Source organism: Caloenas nicobarica, chromosome 5 (assembly GCF_036013445.1).
Source record: "Caloenas nicobarica isolate bCalNic1 chromosome 5, bCalNic1.hap1, whole genome shotgun sequence".
Lineage (NCBI taxonomy): Eukaryota > Metazoa > Chordata > Aves > Columbiformes > Columbidae > Caloenas > Caloenas nicobarica.
The window spans coordinates 17,894,107-17,906,316 of record NC_088249.1 but is presented as its reverse complement, the minus strand read 5'-3'; the positions used below and the strand labels follow the sequence as shown (position 1 = coordinate 17,906,316).

General features: G+C 37.7%; 1 protein-coding gene across 2 annotated transcripts in view; it reads left to right on the top strand.

Annotated features, from left to right (window-relative positions):
• TDP1 (tyrosyl-DNA phosphodiesterase 1) overlaps positions 1–12,210 on the top strand; it is a 49,686-nt gene that overhangs the window by 22,914 nt on the left and 14,562 nt on the right. The window contains exons 13-14 of one of the 2 annotated variants that reach the window (XM_065635937.1): positions 1,436–1,543; positions 3,080–3,182. In XM_065635937.1, coding sequence (XP_065492009.1) covers positions 1,436–1,543; positions 3,080–3,182 — 211 coding nt within the window. Of the gene's footprint in view, positions 1–1,435; positions 1,544–3,079; positions 3,183–12,210 lie in introns of those variants that run through there. The other variant, XR_010606285.1, reaches the window with a different exon arrangement.

Sequence of the window (12,210 nt, the reverse complement as noted above, 5' to 3'; positions counted from 1 at the left end):
AAGTTTGTCCTCAAGTAAGGCAGTGAGATAGATCTAAAGAAAATCTGTATTCAGTTCCGAATTCCACTGTTTTTCCTGTTTTTCATTCCTATACTGTTACTGGAGTTACCCAATTATTTTTGTCCCTTGAACTTAGTGTTTTCCTGAACTGTCAATTGTGAGATAAAAGCTATGAACAAGAATCGTTGAGATACTGTACAGCCTTAAAATCCATATATATGTGAAGTGTGGAGTGCTGTTTCTATATCATATATGTCTTAGGCTGTTCTTCAAAACCAGATTTCAGTGTGGCTCGCATCAGAATATAAAGATCTCTAGATGGCTCCAGACACATGTACGGTGTCTCAGCTCTTGCACTTTAGGGAATACAGGACCAGTTCTCAAAACAGTTTTCTTTTCTTCATCAGAGAATAGGGTTGTTATAGTAAGGAGGTCTTGACCCCTGAACTGCAAGCCCCTTGATTTATGTGAAAGTTAGTCCTGAAAGCCAACTTAGGCAAATAATTCCAGCCCTTACACTTCAACCTTCTTAGGCTTTTGAAGGAACACAGTTCACTTAAGAGTATTTTCAGAGCTGATAAATTCTTTTTGATTTGCCTTTTAGAAAAGAATGCTAAATTAGGGAAATGAGATTGTGACAACCAAAACTAGAGTCTATTATATTCCAGACTGAGGACAGAGAAGTCTCTGGGTGGAGGAAGGTGTATTTGGAAGCCTTCTTCCTGACTTTGAGTGAGGACTAACAGCTGTGAGTGGAAGGTGCTTCTAAATACCATGATTACATATCTTCAGTTATGCACATATATTTACTACTTGGTTATAGTTTAATTCTGTAACATTGATGCTGAATTACCCCAGCAATGGCTTGTTGTGTTAAACGAGTTTATAGATACATACATAGATATGACCTCCACTCTCTCAAGTCCTCAAATTTCTCAGTGACTTAGGGGCACAGAAGAGGGAAGAGGAAGCATAGTGTCAACAATCTATCGATTGTTCCCTGACTCTGCTTCATGCTTAATAAATTGTGATGAGCTTGGGCAATTTTGCAGGGATTAATTTGGTGCCAAGCTCCTTTGACGTAAAGGCATAACCATTTGATAGTCTTTAAAGAAAAGATGTTGGTGGGAGTTTTGGACTTAGTTTCTTGAGTGCTGGCTAGAGTGAAGGAATGGAAAAACTGAGAAGAATGTCTGCTTGGTTTGTTTGTAAAGAAAAAAAAAATCCTGCCCTTCCAGCTTCTAGTAAGATTGGATTTCAGAATTAAAATGTCAGTTAATAAAGTATTTTCAGCCTTTCTGTATGAGGGCAGGGAGGTATTAAAAGGGATAAGTATAGGGTGGTATTACCAAAAACGTGGCACTGTAGTATGATGAGTATCTTTTAGACCTCAAAATAAAACCGTATCTGAAAATAATTCCTTTTGTTTTTCTAGCAAATGGTCAGCAAACATCTCAGGTCGAAGTCATGCTATACCTCACATTAAGACATACATGAGACCCTCTCCTGACTTCCAGAAGATTGCATGGTTCTTAGTTACAAGGTAAACAGTTAACCAGATACCTCTGACTTTTAAAAAAAAAAAAAAAAAAAAATATATATATATACACATATACACATATATAAAGTTCTTGTCAATTGCAGGCTCAGGTGAGTTACTGCTATAATCCTTATAATACAATAAGTAGTGATATGAATTTTTGTCCGTATTTAATGTTTCCTTATTGCATTGTCCTTTTGGGGGCTGCAAGTTGAAATTTATGTCAGAAACTGTTGGCAGTCACACCAAAATCTTGTCTGAGCTGTAACCACTAATTTCAGGGTTCAGCATCACTGAAGTGATAAGTATTTTTAAACCTCGGGTTGAGTTTCTTTAACATGTGCTGTACATAAATGTGCTGGTTTGTACGAAGTAGACATGGGTTAAGCCTAAATCTATCCTTGTGCTGACTTATTACAAAACATGTAGACACCTCATGTTTGGAATCTGACCTCTTGCCAGATTGAGTTTTTCAGCAGTCTAACTTGAAGTCGAGCTCTGTATTTCTATTGTTTGGTTTTTAAAAAAGCCAAAAGAGGAAGCAAGAAATTTCTTGACATGTCTTGCTGTGTAGAAAGAATAGAGAGATGTTTCAGTTTTGCCAAAACTGATTTTTATGCAAGCCTATATAGTATAGAACATGATCTTTGTATCCTTACTCTTAAATACTCAGTTACTTTAATCTTTTTTTCTCTTTATATTCTGGTTCCTTACATTTCATCATTCAGTGATACTGTTATCTGCAATAACCATAATGATTAAGGTGCTTTTTAAAGGACTTAAGTCATTCAGATATGATGCTGAATCCACTTAATAGGGAGAATTGTGGTTGATTTTAATTTTTTTCTTATGTTTCTTCTATTCCACAATTTGCTACTACAAAAAGCATCCAGTATGTGTCAGTTAAAACAAAATGTTTCAGCTTTTTCTTTTGCTGTAGAAGTAGATTTTGACAACAGAACTGAGTTTATTTTTTTGATTCTCAACTTGATCTACTTCATAGCAAATACTGTTGAAGGATCAACTACAACATGGTGCTGAACAGCCCATTAAAACAAAAATGCCTCTTCGATAAATACTTGTTTTTATAAATATTTCTAAGAGCAAAATGCCAGGAGCAAAAGATATTTTTAACACATGCAAAATGCTCTATACTAAATGTATTATAATGTAACTAGTTATGATTGCACTAGCCTTTGATCCTCCTCAGTCATCAAATTGAAGCTATTTACCAATACCAAGTTCCTTTCTAAAATATGCAGAGAAGATTCAAAAGGTTGAATTTGTCTTGTAGGTCTGTATGACACAAGTAGGCTTGTATAATTATCTACGTGTTAGATGAATACCCTTCTATATATTGTCTCTGCTGCCCCCACTGTGCTGTAAAAATAGCAATAAGGAATAACACCCAAATCATTTCTTATGAGAAGACAGTTCTGATTGTTCTCCCGCTAGAAGTGCATTGCTACAGCTGTGGCATTTGAGCATTTTCTGCTGTGAAGATTATGCCTCACTGAAGTGCTGTATTTCTATTTACAGTGCCAATCTATCTAAAGCAGCTTGGGGAGCTCTGGAGAAAAATGGTACACAACTGATGATCCGGTCTTATGAACTTGGAGTCCTTTTCTTGCCTTCAGCATTTGTAAGTTCACAGCTCAAGTACCGATCCTGGGATTTGCTGAGAATGTGAATACACTTACTAGGTTCTGTGTTTCCAGGTTAGAAAGCTAATAGCAAGTGGAGTTTACGTAAGTTATTCTTTAAAATAGAAACAATCTGTTTTCCTACACAGTGAGTATGGATTTGGCATTGGTATGACTGCTGTTGTGTTACTGAAAGGCAATAATAATAATAAAAAATTGTGATGTATACTAAATGTTGCTGGAAAGGATGATCAAATCTCTTCATGCTTCTTGAAACTAGGCTGTGAGTGCATATTCACATTGAAGTGATGCATATGGGTTATAACTTGAAAAATAGTTCCATGTATTGCACTGATTGCTGTTCTTATGCTTTCCATGAAATGCATTTGGAAAGTCATCTGACTCTCTACTCAAACTTTCTGCTTTGAGAACGAGTTCTCAAGTGTATCTTCTAAAATATCCGATACAAATCTAAGAACACCTTCATAAAAGGCTGTTTGAAAACTGAACGATTGTGTCTTCCAAACCTGTGCGACAGCAGTCTCGGTATGTAGAAGACAAGTCTGACCCATAATAACTATTACTCTAGTGTGTGGAGCACAGGACTGGGCAATGTGAATTGTTTTTGTGGTAACTAAGATCTGTCTAGCTTGTAGTCTAGTCTTAGCGCAGTTGTAGCAGATACCATGGGGGTTAGCACAATAAACAGTATGTATGTGATATCCCTTTAGTATATGTTCCCTATGATTGCTTTTAAAGGCTTTCCAGCCATTTCTGGAAAGACATTGGTTGGGTCTCCTCTCATGAAAGGCTTCACTGAAACACTGCAAAAATTTGACCTCTTCTGTCCCTTCTTTGCCAAACCTCTGTTTAGGGACTAGAGAACTGTGCTGGGGGGGGTGGGGCGCAGGGGCGGGCAGCGCTGCATTGCTTTGAATTCTAAAGACTTTTCAGCAATTTTTCCTGCCTTTTACATTGATACACACATTCTAGAACTGTTTATGGAATGAACCCCAGAGAACACTTAGTTTTTAAATGTATAACTGTCTTTGACTTGTGGCATTCTATTTTTTACTTTTGATCAGCCTTTTGGAAAAGTCAGTCAGTGTGTCCTTGTTCCAGTTCCAGTCTCCACTATGTTCAGGAAAAGAACTGTTGCTGTATAGCTCTATGTTACTGACATTAGCTGAAGCATCAAGCAGTGTGAAAACTTCCTCCAGTGCAGAAGAGTCACTGCTGAAAATTTGACCATTAAGGGTATTAAAAAAAACATGTTTAGTTTGTTTTTAATGTTTGTAGTAGCAAAAAGGATGGAGACTCCATACATTTCATAAACTGGGAGCAAGAGCTGTAGTCTTTTATAATATGCCTGCAAGGTAATATGAGATAAATTCGAGAAGTAGGATTTGTCTGCTGCCAATCTGTTCCACTGCTCCCTGTGCTGATTGTTGTGACTGTCCCCTAGAAAAAGACTGTAATAGTGTTATTGTGGTGCCTTAGCTACACCTGTATAACTGTCAACTTACCACAATAACAAAGTTCTAGTTTTCACCTTAGCAATACCCACCTTCTCTTTTAAGAAGAAAAAATTATCATGAAAAATAGTGTCTGTGCTGCTTCGATCTCTTTTTAAAGTTGAAAATAAACACAACTTTAATATAGTCATTGTCAAATGCAAAAGCTAGGGACCAATATTTTCAAAACTAAACTTTCACTTGTACCCTTAATGTGGTTATAGAAGGGTAAATAAGCTGCGAGGTGGGGGGGGACAGGGATGTGGACTGGGGTTGTTTGGGAACCCAATGGCTTTTCAGAGCGTGCAGAAACATTACATATCGGGAAGATGAGTCACTGCCAACAAGTGAGTACGTACTGCTGGAAACAAATTGAACTGTAGGCATCAAGGATTTGAATGGCTGATGTGTTTTATTGCAGTGTAAATTGATCGTTAAGATGCATGCATAACACAATTTATATCTAAAAACCAAAAATGGCTTAATGCACACATGGTGCTGCTTTTTGGAGAATTGCCAGTTGATGGCTATAAGAATAGAGTTCAGTACAAATTGGCAGAATTGTCCAAGAACTGGAGCTAATACAGAGCCATGGTAAGTATCACGTTATGATGACTGTGCAAGCAGAGTCCATGTTAGTTTAAGGCTTCCTCAGGCATATCTGTACAAGCTGCGGTCATCACAGTGACATGCCTTTCATTAATTAAATGCATTTGTAATGTTTTAGTAGACACCAATGCTTTTGGCAAAGTTTTTCCTTTGTGCAGCTGTAGGAGTCTGCACCTCAAGAAGATGGTTCCACATATCTTTGAATGATATTTAATTTAGCATCCGTAACTTGAGAACTTCCTCTAAGGCAGTGTTTCAGTCTAATGACACAGCAGTAGCTTTTCTAGTGATAGGATTTGGCCTTTGGGATCTCAATCTATCAAAAATTATTAATTTCAACGTTTAAAAATGAGAATTTTTTCTATTGGGCCATCCGTTGTCAAAGTCCATGGAAATTTTATATCTATATTAAATAAAAAAGGAGCCTTCAGCAGGAATTGAAGTAGTTACTCATTAGAGTAAATTAATCCCATTTCTATACATACAGCAGATCAAAACAATAGAAGTTACTGGTACAAACCTGGCCAAGCTGTTCATCTCACTGAGTAGTTGTAGGGTGAGTTCAGGTTGGCAGAAAGGATGCTGACAGTCTTGGGATTGCAGCAGTCATTTTTGTTTGATGTTCAAGGTCTCTCTTCCTTAAACCTACAACTGCTGCAGGCTTAGGCTCTCAGCCTAGGAGGAAAAATATACGGTGAAGCTTTGCTGTAACTTAAGATCATGTTCTAGTGACAAGTAGGTTGCTGTACTGACCTGACTCAGAAGATCAATCTGTTGGAGAATTAACCACCTGATAAGTTAGGTTGGAATCTGGCTTATCTCAAACATGCCAAAGCAATAAATTAGCTTAACATCTGCAACTAAATCATCAGTTGGCCCTACTGTGACTGCAGCCTGTCCATGGCTGTCTTCACTCCATTAGTTATACTGGCACTGGTGCTTGGTGGGTTCCTTGTGCTTTAAACCAGCTCAGACTGGCCAAAAGCAAATTACACAAGTTTTCAGTGTTGTCCCATGGACCAGCTCAATGTGATGAGCACTAATGCAAGGAAGAAGTAGGAAGGCAAGTTCACGGGGGCAGAAAGCAGGGAGGTGAGTGTAGGATCACACTGACATAACCTCCTTTTGACCTAGTTTTGAAACCAGTGCTGGTGGAGAATGCTGATCAGTGAAGTTTTGGATGAAGATAGTAGCTAGGACCTGGCTGAGGAAGATATATTGTGCACTATAAATGGTAGAGCCAAGCCAAGGTCTGGGGATCTTTCTCTTATTGTCACACTGGTTACTTTAGCCACTGTTGGGGAAGTAGAAGGCTTTAGTTTGCCATAGGCACTTCTCAAAACTCTAAGTGGCCAAAAGCAGATGCTTATGGAACAGTATAATGGGCAGGCATATGTGTAGCAGTTTATCCTTGAAGATTTCTTGACTTGGAGGCTGTAGCCTCTTCTGTGAATAGCTCTTGTTTTCTCTTAAATGTCTGTAAGCTTCTAGCATTCACAGCCTACTCTGGCTGAGTTCCACAACTTAATGTCACATGAAGCACATTGTTCTGAAAATCAGTTTCATTTGATGGTTTTCCTATTCTTATGTTGAAAGACACAATAACCATGTGATCCCTGCTCACCTTTTCCATACCACTCTTTCTATAGACCTTTGTTTCTAGGCTGAAGAGTCCTTAGCCTGCTCAGCTGCTCCTAGGGTGGAGATTGATCATGCTTTCTGCTTTTCTCTTTTTTAAGATTTTTTTTTTTTTCTTTTTTGTCCTTCTGTATCATTTGGATTGGGAGGATAGTGAGTAGAGGGACAAAGGTTCACATGAGATGCAGGTGTAAATCCAGAGAAACAGAAATAAATCTGTGAGGCAATGATGTTCTCAAGGTTCTCACTCACTGAGTCAGTTTGGCCTGCTGTATTTTTTACAGTGGTATGTAATAGGTCAGCCTCTGTTTTTCAGCAAGTGAATGAGAAAGGTGTTCATCCAGAATTGACAGAAATGTGTACACATGAGAAACATAATTCTAATGTATCACACTTCATTATAAAGTTGAGTCGAATTGCATAATTAAGATGTGTGATACAAAGATGCTTTGTGTAAGTACAATGCTTTCTCAACAGCCCTCACAACTCTCATTTGTGTTGCATAAATTGTAGAAAGTATGCAAATGTTTTTCTATACGGGCGGCTGTACTAAAATCCACTAGTGTGCATGAGGTAAGCCTGTCTTTGAGTTTTAGATCTCAGAACACAATGGAAGCTTACCTAAAACTTGCAAGAACATGTAATGTTTAATACATATTTTGGAAGCGAATACTTAATTCTTTTCCTCCCAGTTTCCTAAATATTGATATTTAACTGTGAAGACTGGTAGTCAGAAAAAAAAAAGTTGCCTGTCAGCAGCCACATGATATGGTGCGTATGGGAGCAAAGTGGGGAGGGGTACTGTAGCCGTCTTTCCTTTATCCACTGGGAAGTGCCTGCACAGACACCTGAGAACAAAAAGGTAGTCAGAGACAATATTAATACTTGCCGTATGTACATGCAGTTGTCTGATATTCAAGTTGCAATGCTTAGCTTGTGAATCAATCTTCTGTATATGCCCTGCAGTTAACTCTGCATAAAAAGTGCTTCTTTCGTTACTTAGTCTAGTTGCCATGACTCTTCTTGGTTCAGTGTAGTTTTAACATGCTATGTGTCGGAGTAGTCTTAGGTGTAGATAATGGTAAACTAGGAATAGACTAACATTTTTAGAAACTGAATTTTTAAAAATTTGCTTGCAATTAGAAATATACAGAATACAAACTAGATGAAGTGCTTTGAAACATAACTGAGCATTCCTAGGCCTTGAGAGACTCAGAACACTCTTGCTATTGGGATGCCAATTTAATACTGTCAGTTTCTGGTAGTTGTATTTTTTTCAGGTTGTTTCATACAGTTTGATCACAAAGTTAATGACAGTTATTTTGGCAGAAGTTAAGACTTGCATAGCATGCACTTAATATTCCTAATCTTAAAAACTCACTAGCTCTGTGGTTTGTTCCTGAATACAAATTTGGAAGGAGATTGTTCCTCACTTGCCATATGTTGACTGCCAGGTTTTGTCTGGTTTTTAAAATGTTTCCAGAACTTATGCTTTGAGGTTGGGTCTTGGCCTGGTGTGCTAATGCAGACTCTCAAAAATATGTTGAACGCTTGTTTTCAACATAGCAGCAGCTGTCATCATTTACAATTTTAGTGTTTAGGGAAAAATCAGCAGATGCTTGACATTAGATCACAAGCTTCTCTTGATAAAAAAAATAACATTTATAAAAATTAGCATGTCCTCTGTTTGAACTGCATTTCCCTTTCTATCTCGATTTCTGTTTCTCACCTCCTACATCTTCACTCTCACTCGTGTTCAGCTTGTTCTTTCAGCTGCTGGGGATTCCTTCCCAGCGGCTGAAATAAATTACATCTTTAACATGTAAAACATGTTGAGAGAACCTCATCACCTAACAGTATGGATTTCTGGGAAACATGTTGCAGCAATTATCTTGTTTGAAAAATCCTGGAAGTGCCTAATGGAAAGGGTGGTGGTGGGGTTTTTTTTAATAGAAATAGTTCTTCTTCACAGCTTCCATCTCCGATAAAGTTGTAAGGTAAACTGAGCTTGATCTGTAAAATGGTATAAAGGCTTCTGGAATACTTCAACCTTCTGAATGCCCTGAAGAATATGATACGAGCCAGTTGGCTTTTGGAAATATGAACTCAAAGAAATATAGTAGTTGCTATTAAACTGAGAATTTACATGATTGCCTACCTAGTGCTGTCAGATGCTGCAATTATATATAGATAATCAGGCAAGTAACAATAGTATTTCAGATTCTGAAATGCTGTATTTGATGGTAAATACTCACAATGAGTAAAATGCTCATTTATAGTTACCTGTGGTGATGGGTATATGAGCTGAATCTGGATTAGAGAGCAGCCAGGCATTATGTGTGTGTGATCAGAACTGAACTGCTTAAATTTTTGCTGAGCTCAAAAAAACTGAACCAAGCACCATCAGTCGTAGCTCAACTTTGACTAGAACCAAAATAAAGCAGGTTAAGCTCTTTGACTGTAACATTAACTTCGAAGTTAATGTAGTACCAATTTCTTCTTTGATTTCTCTAGTTTCAGATGAAGTCTTTTATCCTGTATGAAATAGAGTGGGGGCAAGGAAATAAATACAGTGTAGATAAACCGAGATTTTATAGGTGGACTTAGGATGTTAAACCTTGTTTTTAGTGTTCAAAGAATTGCTACAAGGTTTTCAAACTCTAATAGTAAAGACGTCCAGAGCTGTTTTCCAAGCTGAGGAGCTTTGAGTTTAGATGCTTGAATTCGTCACTGTGGGCCTCTTACAAAGAATGTTCGGTACAGTTGAGTAAAGCTCTGTTTTGAACAAATGGCCTCAGTGTTGAGGAAGAATTTCATTTTGTGTTCTCCTGGCCAGAGAATCATGGTCACTGTAAAGTTTGTGTGTATCCCTAGTTCTTTACTGCCCAAACTAATAAGTTTTTACATAGTTTTGCCGAAGGTCTGGCTTTTTTTCTGTTTACTGACATAGGAAAGGACAGTCCCATAATCATCCAGTGGAATAATCAGCAGTCTCCTGTAGGGAGTTAGTCAGTAGTATCAAAATACTGTAGTGATGTAAGTGTTAATTCCCACTCAAGTAGAGAAAACAATTCTTACATCTATCTTGTGTGGGGTTTTTTTTAATAGTCTGCAATCTACCTTGTGTTTGAGGCAAAAAAGGCAGCCAGAAAGCAGAATTTTAAAAGCTGTTCTGCTTCCTTTTCCCATTCTTCCTCCTAATGTCTATTTTTACAATGTATGATGCTAAGGTACTAATAGACCTACATCAGCATCTGAAGTTTCATAAGTACAAAATAAATATGCTTTCCCAACTGAGAATTGTATCTCCTAACATTTCAAAGTGTATTGCTGTGAGCAGAAGTCAAAGAACAAAATATAATTGCAGAGGGAAAAATTCTGAAAGAATATAATATGGCTGCAGAAAATTTACAAGGCAGACAGACTTTTTTTTTTTTTAGGCAAGATCCTGCTGGGGTTTTTTTGCAACAGCAACGAGAACTGTCAGCATCCAGGAAATGCTCAAAACAGACAAAATGTGTGACTTATTTCAATGTGTGTGATCTTCTGTGTGAAGATAGATACATGAGAATTATTTTTAAAAGCATGTGAATCTCCTCAGAGAGCCTTGTTAAAGAATGTGTTCCGTAACCTAGAATCTTACTCCGGGATGTTTTGAGGAAAACTAAATATCTTTTCCTAGATTAGTATTTCCTGAATGGAAGAACTCTACAGATTAAATTGATGGATAAATAAAACAATTTTGGGATCAACTGGTGGAGTCCAGTGGGATTGGAGGGCACCATCAGTGCAGAAATAAGACTCTCAGAGGAGATGAAAATATGACTGGTGACTAGTGAGGAAAGCAAAGGTGTAGAACAAGAATAACAGGGCACAGAGAGCAGAAGAAATGAAGCAGAAACAAAAAACATTACTAGGTTGAAAAAAAAGAAAGAAAATGAGATTTAATATGTCCTACAAGTGCTGCTTTTTTTTTTTCTGTATCATTTGAAAAGCACCCACCGCTCTGAACTTCAGAGTGGAATACATGGGGTGTAGTTCTTGACACTAGAATGAAACTGAACTCGCTGTGTATTACAGAGAGGCCTAAGTAGGTGTTGTTCTGCACCAGGTGTTTTGATAGCAATGGTTGTACAAATTTCAAACTCGGCTGGTGCGTGGCAACAGCCGTGTGACACTGGTGCTCTTGGTCAGGCAGGTGTATGAAGGTCACTGTAGAATGAGAACCAACTCACAGTACGGCAGAGAAGCCTTCTCTGCTCTGCCACATTTCTCTCGTAACTGTGTATAGAAGATGAGGAAAGCTCACTGGTACTCAGGGCAATCAAACCTCATACAAGCCATTTTAGTTTGCAATTAAAATGTCACCTTATGAGTAGTATCTAGGACTGTGCACCACTCAGACCTTCCACCGACTGAAACCCAACTACTATGAGCTGTGAAGAAAGCTCTTACCGGCACTCACACAGTTCCTGTTCTTTGTGAGCTACAGCATCCCTGGCATATTTCACATTCTTCCCACTACAGACAGAAGTATGGTTGTTTGCATTTTTATACAAAATTTATATCGATCCCTGTGTAATTCATGTTTATTGGAAGTAAAGCTATACAACTTGATTGTTGCATTTTTTGTAAGTTTATTCTGAATTTTGAATTTTTTCTATTTGGTTTCAAACCTTAGGTATTTATCAGCTTTTTAAAATAATCTTTTATCTTTGCATTGATTTGGTTTGAACATATTGCTTGTTACTTAAAGGCTAAGCTCTACAAATGGCTGTAGCCTGATTTTAATGAAGTTTTATCGAAATTCCACTGACTTTCATGGTATAAGAAGAGGAAGTTTAAAATGGATTTTCATTCACACTCCTTTAGAGTGGACCTTGTTTGTTTTCCCCTGTTCTTTCATTTAAAAGGCAGTGGTTTCTACCTAGTCCTTGAAATAATACACAGTGTTTCTTACATCATAACTAGTAGTTTCCTGTTACTTTGGGTCATGAGACAAAAGAGGCATCTATATTCTAAAGGAGTTTCTTGAACTGACTTGCTAGAATTGCTGTAATGCAGGTTGACATGGTCTTTGGCAGCTTTCCTTTTTCTTGGTTACTCTGCTTCTTGAATATCAAAGGAAAAGGTGTAAGGCTGCTTTGTATCCCCTGCTTTATGTGGTCATAGGAATGTTGCTTCCTCCAACTTACAATGCTAATGTTTGATGAAGTAAAATTGCAGTAAAGACCTTAGTGTAAAAGTACTGTATACAGATGGAACT